Consider the following 21,954-nt stretch of genomic DNA (forward strand, 5'->3'; position numbering starts at 1 on the left):
GGAAAGAGGCTGAAATAAAGGGTCTTTCTACGAGCATAGAAGCTTGACTGTCAGCTTGAACCTGACGGTGGTCATGATGATTCTAATGATGGCAGCTAACATTCACTGAGAACATGTTCTGGACCAGGTGCTGTTCTGAATCTAATAACTAGTCCTACAAAGCAAGTCAACTTTTATGCCCTTTCCATAGATGGGGAAACTAAACAGTTTTGGAGAGATGAGCTGTTGAAGGATTTTAAGCAAGAGTAGCATGTTGAGATTTATATTTTTAAAACACATCTCTATACATACTTAAATATTTAGAGATGAAATGATACATCTTGGCTTTGCTTCAAAATAACCAGAGTTTGTGGGTGGGGATATAGATAAAAATTCCCAGGAGCTGATCATGGTTGAAGCTGGGTGATTCATAGAAGAGGGTGTATTATACTAATCTCTCTTCTTTTGTATACATTTGAAGTTTTCCATAATAAACATTTTTTCAACCTCTCTGAACCTCAATTTACTTCCATGTTTATAGAAAATACTACTTTCCTTACAGAGGAACAATGAAAATGTCATGAGATATACATATATACTGATGTGAGCACAAGTATGGTGCCAGGGGCTGCAAAATGCTGTTTACACTCCATTCTTCTTTCTCCCCACACCTCGTGCCCCAGTCTCCATTTCCTCCAGATTAGAACAACAGAATAGCCAATGCTTTTTTTTGCTTCTTGTGTGAGGAATCTGGAGATGCATTTAAGTGGACTCCCGAGTAGCTTGAGAGCTGATTACAGGTGTGAGCAAGCACTTCATTTCAAAGGCATTTGCTTGCTTACATCCCATCCCCAAGGTGAAGTGCAGAAATGCTGGTCACAAACCCTGCAGCTGGTCACTTCATTCTGCACAGGCTTAGAAAGGGTTATATACCCTCACCAGAAACACACCACACTTAACATCTAGTAAAGCAAGAGACTTCTCACAAATGAAGAAATTTTTCAAGAGGCTAATAATTCTTCAGTTCATTGAATATTAGCAGGGATTGGGCAAGAGATGAGTTGAATACACTAAAGGTCAATTCATTACTCCATATCAATCCCATGTGGCTCTAGATGACAAAATATCACCTCACAGCTTGAGAGTCCCCCCTAAAACACATATAAGCCACATTCATGCTACCTTAGCAACTGCCAATAGAGAAGTGGGTAAATAAGTTCATGACTGTGGCTCTTATCTCCTTGAAGAGTTAGCTTGGCACTGGTTACAAGAAGAAGGATTTGAGCTGGACTCAAATCCTCTAATCCCCATCAAGGGAGTAAAAAAAATTAGAACTGGGAATTCTTTATTCTGCCCCTAGTAGAGTATAAATATGACCTAGAGATATTAACAAAGTAGAATTAAAATTTAAACTCTGGGGGCTTCCCTGGTGGCGCAGTGGTTGAGAATCCACCTGCCAAAGCAGGACACGGGTTCAAGCCCTGGTCCGGAAAGATCACACATGCTGCGGAGCAACTAAGCCTGTGCGCCAAAACTACTGAGTCTGCGCTCTAGAGCCCGCAAACCACAACTACTGAGCCCACGTGCCACAACTACTGAAGCCCGTGCTCCGCAACAAGACAAGCCACCGCAAGGAAGAGTAGCCCCCACTCGCCACAACTAGAGAAAGCCTGCACACAGCAACAAAGACCCAATGCAGCCAAAAATAAATAAATAAAATAAATGTAAACTCTGCTTCCATTATTTTTTTCTAGAACGATAAATTCCTATAAGTCTTTCACACTCTGAAATCCACATGCAAAATAAGCACATATAACGCTTAGCATCCATTTCTGAAACAATGATTGAGCTGAAGCTAAAGATAAGGTGATGACAAAAAGCTACAAAAGCTTCAATTACTCACATAATCTAATGCTGCTCTCTAGCAACTCAAAAGAGAAATAATATTAATAAGCCTACTGGATCTAGGACTCTGAAATTTTTAGTCTTAGTATTATTTACGACAGAAGATGCTGAAAAAGGAGACCACGTAGGAAGGGTCTCCACAATTGTACAGCAATAGCTCATCTTAATAGAAAATGTTCTTTTAGAAGGATGCTGGGATACGTTAACACAATCCAGTGGGCTGCTCAAGGTCATCACCCGTAAACCTGAAAGGAACCTGAAGACACTAAAGATACCCTGCACTGGCCTGTTTGTTTGTACAGTTAAGTGGGATCTATTACTTCTCTGGGCAGAGCCAGAACCATTTTTTGTCATTGGAGTAACTTCCTTTTCTAACCTGCCATTTCTTTTCCACATTTTAGAAAGGAGGTGGGGTGAAATACATAATATAATGTCAGTTTTTCCTAAGAAACATAGGGACTTAAGCAAGGTTACATTATGATTAAAGAATTACGCAATCAACTGACAAACTTGGAACCTCAACTAAACTTTTAAGTTGGCGTCAGGAACATTTCCAGGAAGGGGAGTGGCTAGTAATTAGTATGACAAGCATACCAGGTTTTCATATGCCCCCTTCCCCACAAAGTAACAGTGACAATCATTTGAAGTACTAAGCCCAGAAAAGTCTTTTCGCTTCCACAACTACCTTTCTAGGAAAACCTGAAGATTCAAAATTTATACCATTAGATCCCACGGTTCTCATAAATGTGGACTGACCTCCATGGCTCATCAGAACCTCTGTTAGCTGATACCCAGAAACACAGAGAGATCTATGCTGGGAAAGGGGGAAATACTAATCAAGGTTAACTGTGAAACAGGAGACTAACTACCTGTATTATTTTTGGCTACAGACAGATGTTTCCAATCTCTCATGCTGGGTCTTAAAAGAAATGCACCCAAATTAGCATGTGTGTAGGTGGAGAGGGAAGAACCGCATACACTTAGTTTCAAACAAAAGTTACTATGGGTTTATTAAAAAATTTCTGGTAACTTAAATAAGCACAGCTGGCTCAATATATCATTATCCTTATATTATCACTCATTCTGGAAAGTTTCTGAGAAGATTTATCAGGATGAGTTTCTCTTGTGGCTCAACTGGATCTGAGGAAAGAACAGAAGAAATTTTATACTTGATTTACAGTCACTGGTCACCAACAAACAACATGCACTGGCAGTGCTGTTTTGGGAGGCAAGGCAGCTGGACTGCTTTCCCCTCCTGGCTAATGTTTTGCTCAAAATTCCGCCACCTTCAAAAATTCTTTCCCCTGTTTAAGTCTATATGCACTCCCAGAGTCTCTCCTCAACATGTATGAGTCTCGGAGAAGACCAAATTAGTCAACTATGACGAACAGGCTGGTTGCAGCTCCACCTCAGAACCACCATATCTCATGTGAAAAATCAAGCCATGGGAAGAGAAGTATGTCCTACTGTTTTAAATACCAAGCAGCAATTGGAGGAAGGCACAAATTTTGTACCTGGAAGTCAAAAGGTACACAAACATCCAGTTATAAGATAAATAAGTACTAAGGATGGGATGTACAACATGATAAATGTAACAAATACTGCAGTGTGTTATACAGGAAAGTGGTTAAGAGAGTAAACCGTAGGACTTCTCACCACACAGAAAAAAGTTTTTCTCCATTTCTTTAATTTTTATCTATATGAGATGACAGATGTTCACCAAATTTATTGTGGTAATCATTTCATGACGTATGTGAGTCAAATCATTATGCTGTACACCTGAAACTTATACAGTGCTGTATGCCAATTATATCTCAATGAAACTGGAAGAAAAAGAAATACATATATGGCATATATGTGTACATATATGCATATGCCAAATACATATACTATACATGGCAGCAAAACTAATGACCAACCATTAACTAGCTACAAGGCAAGCCACTAATAATCTCTCAAGAAACATACAAAATAAAAGGGTTTGAGCTTACAGAAGCTAAAATTATATCTGGAGATACTTATCTCTCTCAGTTAAGTCTCTTTTCCTCTGTGGATTAAATATTTGGTAATTATAATTTTGATGACCATTATGGACACAGTATTAAAGATCTGCCCTCAGAAGAACAGAGCCAGACTGTTGTGATAAAAAATTCCCAAGGAAGGTTCAACTCCAACTAAGCTCTTCCTGATCTATATCCATCCCACTCCCTTAACTGAAGATAGAGCAACCCAGAGGCAAAGAAACAAAAATCAGTTAATATGGTCCCTTTGCCAATTGACAGCAATGGGTGTAACCTTAAAACTTCGTAGGATGAAAAAAAAGTGAAAGATTTTCTTACTTCAAATAATCTCTTTAAAAGTCTGAGTAATGATGCAACCTGAAAAAGTAAAAGACAAATCATCAAAACAATTTTGTGATTACCCAGGATACTGTCAATCAGATCACAGAATGACACTTAGGAAGACTTCAGGTGCGGAAATGTAATTACAATCACTCTCATTAGGCAGCTAGGTTACTCCTCAAGCTGACATTCTGAAGTCCTAATGCTAATACCTCAGATTTTAGATAAAAGCCATCAGCTTGCTCCAAAGCATTACATCAGGGTCTATGAAATACCTGATCAGCCACATCCAACAGAAATGCTGTCAGTCCAACCCACATGCTAGAAACAGTCTCACTAGAGACCAATGCTCTGGTAAAAACTCTAATGAGCTTTGGGGCTTAAGAAAAGAAAAAAATCAGTTATAATAAACCAAAGCTTTGGAAGAGAATTCCTAAGTGCAGTAAGAATCTGCATTCTTTTATAAAATCCAAACTGAAAGAACCACTCCAAAAATGACGTGAAATGAGAATGATGGAATTATCAATTTTCCCGGTACCACCCAACCATCTTCCTTTCAAAGTAAGTAAAACTATAAGCCATATTATTGTTTGGTATGTTCTCTTTTCAAAACAAATCTGTATTCCTCCTCTTCTTCACCCCAGATTTCAGTTTCTTTGAAAGCAGGCCTTCCCTGAAGCATACAAACATAAACACAAGGTTCTATGCAACATTCACTGCCAACACATGGGAGCAAGGAAAGGTGGCTATTATTATTTTTGTGTGTGTGTGTGGTACGCGGGCCTCTCACTGTTGTGGCCTCTCCCATTGCGGAGCACAGGCTCTGGACGCGCAGGCTCAGCGGCCATGGCTCACGGGCCCAACCGCTCCATGGTATGTGGGATCTTCCCAGACTGGGGCAGGTGGCTATTATTTTTAAGTCACAGGTTCTCCCCCAGAGCTACCCTGTGTCACCTGTGTCTTCTAGCAACAATGTAATTAGATTTTATTTGTTCTTGCTTTATAGCCAAGTAGGTTGAGCACAGAAAAGAACCTGGACAGAGCACAGGCTTTTGGTATCTTTGTAGTTAACATCCTTATTTACAGCTTACAGCTGCAAGAAAAGAAGTACCTCTTTAAAAAAATCACTTAAATCTAGTGGAATAAATAGAGCATTGTCAAGTCAACAAAGGCTAATCTAAACATAAGGCACCAAGAAAGTGGCAGTATTATTAAAGTGGCAACTTTTCCTCAATTTGACATTTTCAAAATATAGCTTCCCCCCTCTCCTCCAAAAATTCCCCAAGTAAATTTTCTGCTAGAAAAATCTTATGGTAGCAAAATGCACATTTTTTTAGATATGATGATGGGAATCGACTATAAACACTCTATAGATTATCAGTTAATAATTCTTAATTATAAGTAATAAATTACAGATCTAATAAATTATACATAATTATAGACTTGAGAATATAACAACTTTATCTTCACATTTTCAAAAGAAGCTGAGACTTCTTTCTGACTTCTAAACATAAATAATACCTACCTATACAACAGGGCCTTGCCCTTTTCATTCCCCAAGGCAAAATAACCACTTCTGGGAGAAAAATCCATAGTATGAACAAGAGAAATATTCTTCTTTTTAACAACTGGGAAGTTTGAAAATACTGTACAGGAAGGAAGGTGGACCTGTAGGAAATAATAAAAAGCTTTAAACTACAACAACTGGGAGCTCATCTTTCTTAAATTTTAGTCTTCATTCTGTCATTTTGCTGGAACAAAAAGTTCATTTTGATTGTTGCACACATCAAGTACAGTTCTCTTAATACGGCAAAGTGTTCCAAAATTAAAATTTGATTCTCAATGTGCTATTAACTGAGAAGGAAGGGAAGGAAGAGAAGAAAGTGCTTTCTTTTTTTTTTTTTTTGCGGTAGCGGGCCTCTCCGTTGCGGAGCACAGGCTCCGCGCTCAGGGGCCCAGCCACTCCGCGGCATGTGGGATCCTCCCATGTTGGGGCACGAACCCGCGTCCCCTGCATCGGCAGGCGGACTCTCAACCACTGCGCCACCAGGGAAGCCTGAAAGTGCTTTCTTGATGCTGCATTAAAATGCAGCATCTAGGGCTTCCCTGGTGGCGCAGTGGTTGAGAATCCGCCTGCCGATGCAGGAGACACGGGTTCGTGCCCTGGTCCGGGAAGATCCCACATGCCGCGGAGCAACTAAGCCCATGAGCCATGGCCGCTGAGCCTGTGCGTCCGGAGCCTGTGCTCCGCAACGGGAGAGGCCACAACAGTGAGAGGCCCGCGTACCGCAAAAAAAAAAATAAAAAATAAAAAAATTAAAAAAAAAAAAAAAAAAAAAATAAATAAATAAAATGCAGCATCTAGCATGGTGCCTGGGAGGGTCAAACGAATAAGTGAATGAATAAAGTGAAAACTCAACAGTAGAGCGAGCCCATTAATGCTCTAACTTAATAACCACAGTAAAGGACACTAAAATTTAATCACAAGGAACAGATACTTCAAATATTATGAAGAGTTTGAATCCAAGACAAAGTCATATCAAATCTTCCAATATCATATAACTCCCCTTTCTTCACTTTTATTTCTCAATTTTGTGGTATATTCTTTGCCTTTTGCAATCTCTCCTTGAGGAGGGCTAAACCATGAAAACCTAGTTCATCAAGTGAAACTGTGTTCTGACTGAGAAAGAGCCAAAAGCTCATCTCAAGGCCAGGTCTCTTTCTCCAGGAAAGTCTACTTGGGGGAAAACAGGCCCAAATCCAAGCTAGGCAAGACAAGTCCTCATCCAATTTGTGGATAAATAAAACCCAAGCACAGAAGCCGTTACCTTAAGCAGACTAGGATTTTAACAAACTCTCATTTTCACACATTCTCTAGCTCTTCCAAGAAATAACACCACCTTCATATTCACATACAGAATTATCATTCAGCTATTAATCATGGTAGTCTATCATCCTTCACACTTTTAGATGAGACTTTAAACCACCCAATCAAGGTGATTTTCATAGACAAGTACCAGGTAAAACCCACTGTTAGATACACCTGTCTATTACACTGGTTTCAGTCAGTCACTAGGCCCTACTCCCCCGACAAATGCCTATTGACCACTTTTTGTCAAGAAAGTAAAGTTTACAGTGAATCTCCAAGCCATTTTCAATTATTTTCAACTTCTCTGGGAAGCAGGCTCTGCCTGCACAGCCTGGCATCAATGCAAAGGCATTAGAAGTGGTCTTGACCCATTAAAGCTAAGAAGTTCACAAAAGTTGGGGCACAAGACACAAAGCAATTTTTTAAAGTTCATTTTTACCAGAAGGTAGCTGTGTATTTTTCTAGCTAAATAAACAGAACAATTCTGTTACCAAAATTATCAGAAATACTACAGTAAATACAAACACAAAGTTTATGGTGTAAATGGAGTCTCTTTAGATGTGGTGCCTTGTGCAACAAATAACCTATACAATCGCACACAGTGGCCATGGCTTCACACAACAAGCTGATGTGTTCTTCCTGATGAAGGATAAATACCAACTTATGGACAATTTAATTTTAAATTTTATCTCCCTTACTGACTTGGATATCAGGGGCAAAAAACATGTTTTTGCCCTCCTAAAAGACTCAACTGTAACTATTCCCCAGTGTTTTTAGTACATCTTCCCTCAGACCAATGACCCCCCCCCCCGTTAGAACTCAGCTGTGCTCTAACCTCTCTTTATGACCCATGTATTAAAAGCTGTAACTGAACTAATAAGAAAAAGTCCCATAAAAACCCAACTGCTTTAATTCAGAAAGTTCCCTTTATCTCCAACGTAATTTCTGTATTACATTTAAGGCTCCAGATACCAAAATTCAACAAATAAAAGGTCTCTCATCCTTAATTTAATGGATAAGGAGTTCCACAACTTCTACAACATTCAAAATTGTAGATGTAATAACAATTTAACTTCTGAGTCTCTTACTGGTGCAATGGCTTAGATTTATATTCACTGTTTTGTGCTGGAATAACAGAACTCTTTGAATCATTATAAGAGATTGCATTTAATGACACTACCAATGTTTCACTGAGGCATTCTGAAGCTATGCCTGGCTTCTTTCCATTAGATATTATGGTTGACTACCATTTAAAAAATGGGAGTTGGCTGTTACTAATGAATTCTTTGTGTGATTTTGCCACAATAAAAAACCACAAATGCTGCCATGATCACTGAAGCAAACTTGGCAGAACTAACTACTAGGCATCTTGCAGAATACATTATGTCAACAGAGATAGATCCCATGGTTTTCTAAAACAACTTACTACCATTAAAATGATAAAAGGTTAATATGTACTAGCCCACCACTACCGTTACAGGAGTGGAGATTTTAAAGCTGACTTGAATTAGGATCCTCTCATTTATCAAATGATTCATTCAAGAGGCAATAAAACGCAATGCTATATTTTCCAAACACTTTTTCCAGCAGAACTCTTTCTTCCCTCAAAGAAAATCTTATGCAGAATGCCAATACATACCACCAGTAATACTGAAGCTGCTCTATATAATACAGGGAGAAGCTTAGCCTCCTACTTGCCCTACTTACCATCTGAAGTCCTATACACATTCTAGGGCTCTGAGGAATTCAGTCAGAAAGCCATTAAAATGTTAGAAAGAATATGGAATCTAGCATCACAGTTCACTGCCCTTTACTAACTGTTGACTTGGGGTGAGCCAATCCTCTGAGGACTGTTATTTGGCTCAAAATATTTTTGTAGAATTCTTTATAAATCTTTGTAAACTATACACTATTAAACAAAGCTGATGAAGTGTGCAAGGTTTATTTGCTGAGTAAGCAAGATAAAAATAAGAATCTCTGTAAAGTGCTTATGGTATACACATAACAATAGCACAGTGTAATGCTGCCATTCAAAGTTCTATGCCATCTGTATACCTGGCCCACAGCAAGTAACTGTTGAATGAATGAAGAAATTGGTTCTGCTTGAAGGGTAGGAAACTTCACACAGATGGAGTGACATTTAAGCTGAACTCTGAGGTTGGGCAGAAAAGAGTCAACACTGGCCTGAGGCTGCTATCCTTAGAAAGGCCTGCTTTCAAGTGGCTCTTAGATGGTGTCTGGGAACTTGACTAGCATACAGGTCCCTACACACATGGGAAACTTTCCCTAAATGATAAGGACAGCTCACTGTGCCTAAATGATTTGTCTAATGTGGTTTATGCTGAACACTTGCCTTTACTTCTGGGAGCCTTTATTTTGGGTACCTCCTAGGCAGAGGGTACCTACATGATCAACCCCCAATAAAAACCTTGGGCACTGAGTCTCTAATGAGCTTCTCTGGCAGAAAACACTTAACACATGTTGTCACAACTTGCTGTTGGAGGAATTAAACGTGTCCTATGTGACCTGCACTGGGAGAGGACTTGTATTAAATGTGTCCTATGTGACTTGCACTAGGAGAGGACCCTTGGAAGCCTGTGCCTGTTTCTTCCAGGCTTCACCCCCATGCACCTTTTCCTTTTGCTGATTTTGCTTTGTATCCTTTCCCTGTAGTTATTCTTAGCCATGAGTATGACCATATTCTGAGTCCTGTGAGTCCTTTTATTTACTATTCTATTCACCAAACCTGGGGGAAGTCCTGGGGACCCCTGGCACAGAGCTATCTTCACAAGTAACTATCTAGTTATTTAAATTGCAATCTTTTTACACAATTTATTTTCAAGCTCAATTTATTTTCAAAACTTAAGAATTGCCTCCACTCCATTATGACACCAGACCTTAAAAAGGTAGATGAAGGGGCTTCCCTGGTGGCGCAGTGGTTGAGAGTCCGCCTGCCAATGCAGGGGACACGGGTTCCTGCCCCGGTCCGGGAAGATCCCACATGCCGCGGAGCAGCTAGGCCCCTGAGCCATGGCCGCTAAGCCTGTTTGCCACAAAAAAAAAAAAAAAAAAAAAAAAAAAAAAAAAAAAAAAAAAAAAAAAAAAAAAAAAAAAAAAAAAGGTAGATGAAGAAAGAAAACTAAGGATTTCCCCGGTGGTGCAGTGGTTTAGAATCCACCTGCCAATGCAGGGGACACAGGTTCGATCCCTGGTCGGGGAAGGTCCCACAGGCCATGGAGTAACTAAGTCCGTGCGCCACAACGTCTGAGGCTGAGCTCTAGAGCTCATGAGCCACAACTACTGAGCCTGTGTGCCATAACTACTGAAGCCCACGCACCTAGAGTCCGTGCTCCACAAGAGATGTCACCTCAATGAGAAGCCTGCGCACCGCAACTAGAGAAAGACCGTGCACAGCAACGAAGACCCAACGCAGTCAAAAATAAATGAATGAATAAATTAATTAATTAAAAAGAAAACTATAAAGGAATGAAGTGTTTGCTTTAAACATATTCCTTCATGTATATGCTGAACGAAACCTCTGAAAATGAAGACTACCACTTAAGAAACACTAGGAATGGACTGCATGGCTTTCCCAAAAGAACTGACATAATACCAATTTGGTGGCTACTGTTAGTCATTTCTATAATAACACCCAAAAGCTACAATATAAGGAATTTCTACATCAAAAGAGGCTACTCTTTTTAAAATAATCCAACACTTTCCTATTATCTTTCCATGTTTCAACTTTAAATTTCAAAATTATCAATGCTAAAAGGAAAGGGTAAAGAAATATTACCAATCTGACAGCTTCTTTCATTTTTTCTGAAGCAATTGCCAAGATTTCTGTAGTAGGATTGAAGGTCAGAGAAGTAACACCTGTAACCAAGTTCATTATAGCTTTTATTGGCTTTGGGTTTGCTTCTTGGAGACAAGAATCTTGATTGTATATGTTTACCACTCCACAATTAGAACTGCAAAGAGAAAAAGGAATACAACAGATTAAAAACAAGCAAAAGAGTTTTCACAACCTAAGTGAATAAAGATTTAACCCCCCAAACTGATATTTACAGCAATCGTATTGTGTTACACAGGGACCATGGGCTTGAGAGTTCATCCCAAGGCAAAAGCTAGACACAGTCTACCAGTTCTACTGTAGTCTTACTGAACTCTCGTTAACTCTGGCAGCTTTTTAATTACTAGCCTAGCTAGAAAATCCTACAAAGTGTAAAATCTTCATTATTCATTCCTTCAATAAATATTTACTGAATTTCAACTCTATGCCAGGCACTATTTAAGTGCCTGGGATGCAAAGGTGAACAAAAGAGAGTAAGACTGCCACTCTCATGGTATTTATGGCCAACCTAACATCCTAACATGCAAATGAGAGCTGTCCTTCCCCTATCTAAATAGATCTCCTCCTTTACTTTTCTATTCTATTTATGAGAACTTCCAAAACAGTGCTGAACAACAGCTGTAACAGCAAGCATATTAATTTTTTGCTCTACCAGGAATATCTACAGTCAAGAGTTATGGAAATGATCATCCACCCCAAGTTTACTGAAACATTTACCAGCAATGAATTATACCCAATATTCATAAAAAGTAGATCTTAATGGCTTTAACAGAATCATCCACAGACAAGAACTTTCAGTAAACTTTTTTGCCCTCAGTGTTCAGACAACCTAATGTTATGGGCATCGTTTATAAGGAATAAGAATAAGGTACTTGTAATTCATAGATACTTAATTCAAACTTGATAAGCTAATGCAACATCAACCTGAAAGATACAAGAAATTAAGCCTCAAACTAACAAGGGCGACACACATGTATTCCACTAAGTGTTCTCTCATTCCTATACTCATTCTCACTTAAACTTACTGCCTACAGTGAACCAGGCACAGCGCATACACAAGACAAATTCAGTTCACATACAAGATTCCATAGCTTGAAATTATAGCCAACACACAAATAGTATGTTAGATTTAGTGCTTTAAAGTCTTCAAACCGCTTACATATACAGTTTCTGATATATATTTCATATACATTAAGAATGCCTTAATTTAAGGACAGCTAACTCTATATAGTCCACATGAACCACTCAGGAGAAACAATATATATCCTGAGTTTATATAATTTTGTTATGGACTGAACGTCTGTGTCCCACTAAAATTCTTATGTCGAAATCTTAATCCAAAATGTAATGGTATTAGGAGGTGAGCCTTTGGGAGGTAATTAGGTCATGAATGGGATTAGGGATTTTATAAAAGTGACCCCAGAGGCTCTCTCACTCTCTTTTTACCCTGTGAGGTCACAGCAAGAAGCCAGCCTATTGCAACCTGGAAAGAAGGCCCTCACCAAGGACCCAAGCATGCTGGCAACCTGAGTTCAGACTTCCAGTCTCCAGAAATATGAGAAGTAAGTTTCTGTTGATTATAAGCCACCAGTCTAAAGTACTTTGTTACAATAACCTAAGACAAAATTTATATTTTCCTTATTTATATTTTTGACTCACTGTACTTATTTTATACTAAATCTCTTTTCTTGCTGAAAACTAATTTATGCCTAAATCCATCTTAATTAAAGATGAAAAGTTATAATCCATATACTCTCTTCTAAATATCAATTTTAGATCAAATCTTATCCTCATGAACATCAGAGTACCCTTAAATATAGCCTCTGTTGCTTAGATGTGTGGAACAAAAATGGTACAAGTTAATCATTTTGATATATGGAAACTTGCACTGGTATTTGTGCTAAAATATATTGATAACTGATTCTAATATGCTACTGAAAGTGGTTATTTGTGTGTGTGTGTGTGTGTGTGTGTGTGTGTGTGTGTGTGTGTGTGTGGTACGCGGGCCTCTCACTGTTGTGGCCTCTCCCATTGCGGAGCACAGGCTCTGGACACGCAGGCTCAGTGGCCATGGCTCACGGGCCTAGCCTCTCTGCGGCATGTGGGATCCTCCCGGACTGGGGCACGAACCCATGTCCCCTGCATCGGCAGGCGAACTCCCAACCACTGCGCCACCAGGGAAGCCCCAAGAGTGGTTATTTATTGAATGATACCTATATAACCAGCAATATGCAAACTGTCACAGGAACACAGAATATCAGAAGGAATTTAACTCCAGAAAAAATACACCTGCAAGAAATACCCAGAAATACAGGAGAACATAAGCTAAGCTCTTTACGTGATCTAGAACCTCAAAGAAGGGAAAAATCAATATGAGGTGAAGTTGCTCCAGTGAAGCTTTGTGGAAGAGGTAGGTAAGACGTGAGATGGAGAAGGGAGATATTAGGTTAAAAAAACAAACAAAGAACAACAGCAACTAAAACCGAGTATCATAAGTGGAAGAACAGGACCAAAGGGAGAAAGGAGCTCACCCCTGAACTCCAAACTAAAGAAACAGACATGACTGTTATCTTTCCACCCTCAACCACAAGCTGATTGGACTAGAAGCAGGTTCTTGAATCAAGAAGCCAATCCATTAGCAGATCAGCAACCATGATGTATCCTGGTACACAAAAATCTCCCCCAACAGGAATGATGGCAATTAACCACATCAACCTACCTCTAATGTCTCTCTCACCTCATTTACCCCCATGGACCATCAGTGTCGTTAATTTCACTCACTTCTAACTGCTTGTGGTACAGCCCCCTGACATGCCTATCTCTGGCACGCCTCCCTCCTCCACCCTCATTCTATGGACAACTCCACTCTTCTGGCTGTCTTGGCCTGGAGCCTGATAATGTCACTGCTTCTCTCCCATCCCAATTTTCTAAGCAGTTATGACATATGTTAACAAGCATCGTTTACCTACCTCCCATTTCCATTCCCACCCTTACTACTTAATGCCTGGATTATTGCAATGACCTCAAGGCTCATCTACCTGCACCTCTATTCCCCTTCAAAAGGCTGTCATGCAAATTATCTACTTCAAACATCATCATGAGTCTCCTCTACTTAAAAACCCTTAACGGGGGCTTCCGTGGTGGCACAGTGGTTGAGAGTCCACCTGCCGATGCAGGGGACCCGTGTCCCGGTCCGGGAGGATCCCACATGCCGCGGAGCAGCTGAGCCCATGAGCCATGGCCGCTGAGCCTGGGCGTCCGGAGCCTGTGCTCTGCAACGTGAGAGGCCTGCGTACCGCAAAAAAAAAAAAAACCCTTAACAGTTTCTCTTTCCACTTAAAATAATGTCCATGTTCTTCAACACGGCATAAAAGACCTTTCTACAAGTTATCCCCTGACTGCTTACCTTTGTAGCCTAACCCCCCTTAAGAGTCATCCCATCCAGACTTCTCTCAGAACACAAACCTGAATTTTCTCATCCTTTCCACTACCTGCAATGCCTTTCTCTGAACTCCATCTGGTCCTCAAAATGGCCAGCTCAAGTGCCAATATCCCCCAAAACCTTTTCCAGACAGACGTTCAACAATAACAGCCTTCACCATTCCTAACATTCTTAAAATTAAAACACTGTATCTCAACTGCAGCCCTTAAGACATCTTGCCTTGTAAACAGAGATACATGTATGCATGTCCTCACGTAAGATCATAAACTATGAGGTGATGATGCACAGTTCTATCTCACAGTCCCCAGCTCAATGCTCAATAAATGTTTTCAGTGAATAAAACAGGTTTTCCTTGCATTATAAAGCATACATGTCCTGAACAAATCTCTAGATGAAGCAAAATGAACCCCATTTTGTATGTTCAATGAGAGCACTAAAACTAAAGAACTATTAATTCCAGGCCCTAAATCATAACAAATTTCATACTTTTCTATAGCCCTGAATTATTCAGTATTCTTTTAAAATAAAATCAAAAATACTTGGGGGTGGCAGTGTGGAAAGAACACAGAACTGGAAACTAGACAACATTAGTTCCAGATCCAGCTCTGCCAGTAACTAGTCTGATGAGTAACAACACTTAAATTACCTAACTTAGACCTCAGTTTCCTTAGCAATAAAATGACTGGATTAGACTGGCACTGCTCAGCATACCTTTCTGTGATGATGGAAATACTCTATAGCTGTGCTGCTCAATATGATAGCCACTAGACACATGTGGCTACTGAATACATAAAATGTGGCCAGTGTCATCAAGGAACTAGATTTTTTTGTTTTAATTAATTTAAAATTAAATAGCACATGTGGCTAGAAGTTACTGTGATGGACGTGCAGAATTAGACTAAGACACCAGCAAGAAATTAAAAACAGATATACAAACAAATGGAAAGATAACAGAAAAGGGACAATCATCATCAGAATAAACTAATACTGAAAATATCTTAGAAAGAGAAACTTTTTGTTAGCTTTAAGTTACGGAAGACTGGTTTCCACATTCTCCCAATCCAGGTAGATTACTGAAAGCACAAAAATCCTGAAGCAAAGTTTTAAGCTAAGGGTTTAAAACCCAGATTTAAGTAGGAAAAATGGCAATCCAAGGTATATTTAGACATTTTTAAAGATAAAAGATAAAGCTATATAAAAAGCTGAAGCACAGAATGTTTGAAGCTGACTTTCCAAAGGGATTATATACATGGCACAAAAGGATTCATTCTCAAGACAAACTGGACTAAATGTTCTTTATTTCTTGTAAGACTCCATAATTTGCAAAACTCCTAGTGATTGTACCATTTTATATTTAAACACATCAACACACAGAGATGTACCTTTTAAAAAGGCAGTAGAACTCAACGATAAAAAACAATGAAATGTTGCTATTTGCAACAACAACTTGGATGGACTTGGAGGACACTAAGCTAAGTGAAATAAGTCAGAGAGAGACAAATACTGTATGACACTTATATGTGGAATCTAAAAAATACAACAAACTCGTAAATGTAACAAAAAAGAAACAGACACAGATATAGAGAACAAACTAGTGGTTACCAGTGGGGTGAGGGAAGCGGGTAGGGGCAATATAGGGGTAGAGGTTTAAGAGATACAAACTATTATGTATAAAATAAGCTACAAGGATATATTGTACAACACAGGAAATATAGCCGATATTCTAAAAACTATAAATGGAGTATAAACTTTAAAACTGTGAATCACTATACTGTACATCTGTAACTTACATAATATTGCACATCAACTATACTTCAATAAAATAAAACAACTGAGACAAAACTATAATTCAAAAAGATACATGCACCCCTATGCTATGAGCAGCTCTATGTACAATAACCAAGACACAGAAGCAATCTAAATGTCCATCGACAGATGAATGGATACAGATGTGGTATATATTTATATTCAATGAAGTATTACTCAGCCATAAAAAAGAATAATATAATGCCATTTGAGCAACATGGATGGACCCAGAGATTATCATATTAAGTAAAGTAAGTCAGAAAGAGAAAGACAAAAACCATATTATACCACTTATATATGTGGAATCTAAAATACGACACAAATGAACAAATCTACAAAACAGAAACAGACTCACAGACATGGAGAACAGACCTGTGGTTGGGGGTGGTGGGGAGGGGTGGGAGTGTGGGATTAGCAGAGGCAAACTATTAGATATAGGATGGATAAACAAGGTCCTACTGCATAGCAAAGGGAGCTATAGTCAATATCCTGGGATAAACCATAATGGAAAAGAATATATATGTATAACTGAGTCACTTTACTGTACAGCAGAAATTAACACACCATTGTAGATCAACTGTACTTCAATAAAATTTTTTAAAAGAAACCAAACAAACAAAAAGAATTTTTAAAGGTTAAAAGCTCAGGCTTTGGAGCCAGACTATTTGTAATCTTGGGTCCGCCACTTACTGTCTGACTCTAACCAAGTTACTTGACTCACAGTGCCTCAGCTTCCCCACATGTAAAGCAGGGATCATAGTACCAATATCATGGAGTAGGAAATGAGAATTAAGTTAGATTATATATGAAAAAATATCTATATATATATTTACATACACACATACATACATAGCTTATATATATATATAAATATATATATATATATACACACACACACAATACACATATACAGCTATATATAAAAAACTGCTTGGCAGATACTAAGTGCTGAAAAAATTTGCTATTAATATTATAAATCTTTTTATTGTAATTATTATTCAGAGCACAGTTCGAGACTATTTAGATGGAAACTAGTAAAAAAATCTTAATTTGTGTATTTTTAAGAAGGTAATAAAGACTAAAGTCAACAAGTATCTAACCACCTGATAGAACTGATGAGAAAATATAAAAACAGGTATCTTTATGGCTTTGACCAACAGTTCTCAAAATACAAAGAGCCCAAAGTGGTTTATAGGTTGCACACCCCCAGTCAAGGCAGGAGCCCAAGCCAGTGATGTTCCATGACTGCAGCACAAGACGCTCCTAACTTCTTCACTGTAAAACAGAGAAAATAAAGCAACAGCAACAAGATAAAGGGGATTCTCCAAGTCACCTTATGGGGCCACCTGAATTTAGTGAGCTATCTTCTGAAGTCTATGTATTCAAAGAGCTGTCACATGCAAAGGAGAGAATATGCCATGTCTCAACTTCCCATTCTTCAATATACAGTGCTTTGTAATACATAGCCAGCATTCAAATATTTCTTTTTCTTTTTTTTTTTTTTTAAACTGACTGACTTCTAGACTAGATAGGAAGTCACAAAACACACTACTGCATACATAGAAGATGCAGCAAAGGTACAACTTAGGTAACTAAGATTCTACCCAGTAGAGCGAGAAGGGCACTGCACCTGGAAAAGTTAAGACTGCAGGCTTCAAGACCCCTCCTTATCAATGATTTCAGTTGTGTCTTACAGAACGCTTCAGAGCATCAGCCCCCCCAACCTATAAGGAAGGGTCAGCCCCTAATGATTTCCCAAGTATGTCCTAACACTGATGTACAAATTAATGTGAAAACTTTCTAAAAATATGCAGCAATCCTTATATTAACCAAAGCCATAAAAAAAGATACTGTAAACTAAAAGACCTCTCTATTTACAACATTCTTAGTTTCCCTATTTCCTTATCAGAGCAAAGCTGTAAATCAAAAGCATCCACTTTATGCCAGGACACTGAGAAGAGTTAAAAGACACTATCAGACAAATTTTGAGATCAAGGGAGGAGTTAATTCCCAGCAGCAAAGTCCAGGATAGAGAAATTTCACACCAGTACATGGAGAGGGGAAAGAGAGGGAGGTGGGAGGAAGGGAAGGAGCAGCCAGCCAACCAGTCAAGTGAGTTCAGTTTCTCCTATCTCTGCCCTGATTCCACCACCAACTCTTCCCTGCCTGTCTGATAACATGGGAAATTCCTCTAACAAGGGTTAAGGGCTTTCTTTCCAGGTTTAACAATGAAAACCTAATAATGGTCTTTGACCAAGCACATCAGAATTCAATTACACTGAAAGGCAATTAAAATCAAATGAGTTTAAACAACCAATATTAGATTCTTTCCTCTTTGGGCCCTTCAAAGGGGATTAATAAAAAGTGATACAAAAAAGAGAGGCAAGAACTAGAAAAGGATTAACTTCACAGATTTGAGTGAAGGTTATGTTTGTGCAGTTATTCCTTCCCACATAAAGGCAAAAGCAGGTCAGCTTAAAATTATCATTTATTTAAATATCAGTCTTCATTCTAAAGGAGATTTAGTCTCAGAAGACCTGCTAATCATGAACTGCTGCCATAGTGCACGGTGCTCTAGCAACGCTGGGCTCAGGCTGCCCTACTGCCTATGGCAGACCCATGTGATGTTAGCCTGGCCTCCAAGCTCCACAGCCTGGTTCCACTTTCCTTTCTTCCCAGGCCCCAAGGTAGCTAGCTGCTGATCAATTTCCAAATGGTGGTAGGGATATTTATAAGCAGTTTCCCCAATTTTAACCGTTGAAGGAGGTAGTGAAGTGAAGAAAAAGTGGTGAGTATGCTATGACAGCAAAACCCACTGGACCTCCCACCAAGGGAGAATTTGAAATCTCTTTATGGATCAATTGTGTTTAGTCTAAGAAAGTCATAAAGATTGACTTCTGGAAGTTCTACAATTACAGGTGCTGATTAGTGATTCGGTAGGTAAAATCGTTTAGAATTACAGGTAAGTATCCAATACCCCCTCCTCCCACCCTGCATCTTTAAAATCAAGTAGGACAATAAAGCCATCTTTTCCCCAGTGTAATAACCATTTTTTTCAGCAATGACACAGTAACATGTTCTAGATAATATTTTCAAAGTCTCTATAATACTAACAACAGTGTTGTCAAAAAACATGTTTCTGGTTTACACCACTTAGCTAGCTAAAGGCAAAAATGCTTTAAGTATCTTTAAGACTTAAATCAAACAAATATTTCAAACATAAGAAAACATTACCATAACATAATAAGGTAGTCCAGTATTTTCTTTGCTAAAAAGCTGAAAAACTGCCGTTAATATTATTAAACACAAATATTAACATGACAATAAAATATAAGACCTGGGTTTATTAATTTCATATTACTAGTTTATAAACAGAACTACTAGGCACCATTTAGTATATTTAATTCCTTTTTTTTCCCCTTCCTTTTTATAAATTTATTTATTTTATTTTTGGCTACATTGGGTCTTCATTGCTGTGCACGGGCTTTCTCTGGTTGCGGCAAGCGGGGGCTACTCTTTGTTGCGGTGCACGGGCTTCTCCTTGTGGTGGCTTCTCTTGTTGAGGAGCAGGGGCTCTAGGCGCACATGCTTCAGTAGTTGTGGCTCGTGGGCTCTAGAGCACAGGGTCAGTAGTTGTGGCCCACGGGCTTAGTTGCTCCACGGCATGTGGATCTTCCCGGACCAGGGCTTGAACCTATGTCTCCTGCACTGGCAGGTGGATTCTTAACCACTGTGCCACCAGGGAAGCCCCTCAATTCTTCAATATTTTCTCATTAGCAAAAGGTGATTAAAGGTTACCAGAACCTCAGTTTACTTACCCACAAGCCACATACTGTCCATTCCTAGATGTGGCAATGCTTAATCCATATAAACTGCCTTCATCAACAAATCTGTTAAGGCACTTCCTAGAGTTCACATCCCAAACATAAACGTCACCATCCCCTGAATGAAACAGCCAAAAAATGGGTTTGGTTAATTTTGTTTTAAACTTGAAAGGCAAGTGAACTGACCATTCTTAGTCCCTCTTTAATAGTACAAGATACTACAAATAAAGACCTACTATATACTGTAATTCTCCTTGGTCTAGAAAACTGGCCTAAAGATGTTTCTTGTATACATTTCCATATATAGAAAACTACATCCTCATTAGTCATTAATAAACAATATCTTTAGATTTAGAGTGAAAATCACAAACTCTTGGCTTGAGTTGAACTTTCAGAAAAAGTTTCTACATTTCACTCAGATAAATTATTGGCACAAAATTTGAAAAAACAAAAAACCCACCAGCAAAGGTTTTCCAACATCTATCAAGAGGTATCAGAGTACCTAACATGTAAGGATAGGTGATTTAGACACCAAACTGATGATGAAGTTGACAACAGAGGAGGAAATGAAGAATTAACTGATCCAGACCAAAATGAATTTATAATTTAATTAAGGAGCTATGGATAATTTATTTTAATAAGCACAAATATATTAGAGAAGGTAGAATGTGTGAAAGATAAAGGATATTAAATCTGATGAGAACACAAATATTTTCATAATAGAAATGGCCATCTAATTGCCAAAATCAGTCCTTTTCTCTCTCTCCTATACACTCAATATTGATGATCACCCCTTTCCTCACACCCATTATAGATGTGTATAACGACCCTATACCCATCTCAAAGGTGGCTCCTCACTCATGTATTTCATCTCTTTCTTTTCTGTGGATATTGCTCTAATGTCCACCCTTCTATACTATTATCCTTCCAATGAGAATTCAATGAATCTCACTGTTTCAACTATTTCATTAAGAAACAAAATTTCCCAGGCTGGCATAAGAGTTTAGGTTAGGTAGAAGTAAAATAGGTATTTAGAAAAAATTTAATAGGCTCAAATTTTAAAAACTTTATGTCTGTCTGTAGGGTAATGGTACAATAAAGGAAGGGGTTTAAAGATCAGCCTAGCTAGCAACAGACTAAAATGGGAACGGAAGGGATTAAGGGCAGGAAGACCATCTAAAAAACAAGTGTATTAGATGGTCATAAGCTGATGTTGACTTAAGAAGCAATAATTAATCCAAGAGAAAACAAAAAGAAAAAAATGGTTCAGCTGAAAAGATAAAAGGTAGGGGCTTCCCTGGTGGCGCAGTGGTTGAGAGTTGGTCTGCCAATGCAGGGGACACGGGTTCGTGCCCCAGTCCAGGAAGATCCCACGTGCCACAGAGCAGCTAGGCCCGTGAGCCGTGGCCACTGGGCCTGCACGTCCGGAGCCTGTGCTCTGCAACGGGAGAGGCCACAACAGTGAGAGTCCCGCGTACCGCCAAAAAAAAATTTTAAAATAAAAGGTAAATTCTTTCTTCAACACTCCTATCAAAATATTCTTTATATATATAAAACAATAAATATGAACAATATGATGCCAATCACATAAATCACTCCTTATAGAAGAAGGAAAGGAGGAAGGGGAGGGGGGAGAACACCAATCAAAATATAGGTAACCCCTAACTTACCAAGGCTCAACTTTTGATTACTCCTTCTCTGATTTTAGGACCTTTCTTCTTATGGTAAATTAGACCTCCATGGTACTAACCTAATTTGTAAATATTTAACATCTATATCCAATTCATATAACCAAATCTCAGTACCTGTGCTGACCCTTCAACTCTTCTCCCCAACTCTGACTCTCCCAGGATCCAAGGGCCATTTCATTAGGAACATTATTTCTCTGAACCAATATTTATTCCTTACCCCTCATAAAACCTAGCATATTAATT

At 38.8% G+C, this 21,954-nt stretch overlaps 1 protein-coding gene across 2 annotated transcripts in view; it reads right to left on the bottom strand.

Annotated features, from left to right (window-relative positions):
- Positions 1-2,868: 2,868 nt before the first annotated feature.
- Positions 2,869-21,954, bottom strand: part of UTP18 (UTP18 small subunit processome component) — a 43,629-nt gene continuing 24,543 nt past the window's right edge. Inside the window, exons 10-14 of one of the 2 annotated variants that reach the window (XM_059047216.2) lie at positions 20,015-20,138; positions 10,892-11,066; positions 5,752-5,894; positions 4,224-4,262; positions 2,869-3,024 (exon numbers count right to left, since the gene is read on the bottom strand). In XM_059047216.2, coding sequence (XP_058903199.1) covers positions 4,238-4,262; positions 5,752-5,894; positions 10,892-11,066; positions 20,015-20,138 — 467 coding nt within the window. In that variant the 3' untranslated portion in view covers positions 2,869-3,024; positions 4,224-4,237. Of the gene's footprint in view, positions 3,399-4,223; positions 4,263-5,751; positions 5,895-10,891; positions 11,067-20,014; positions 20,139-21,954 lie in introns of both variants that reach the window. The other variant, XM_067021984.1, reaches the window with a different exon arrangement.

Source organism: Kogia breviceps, chromosome 19 (genome assembly GCF_026419965.1).
Source record: "Kogia breviceps isolate mKogBre1 chromosome 19, mKogBre1 haplotype 1, whole genome shotgun sequence".
Classification (NCBI taxonomy): domain Eukaryota; kingdom Metazoa; phylum Chordata; class Mammalia; order Artiodactyla; family Physeteridae; genus Kogia; species Kogia breviceps.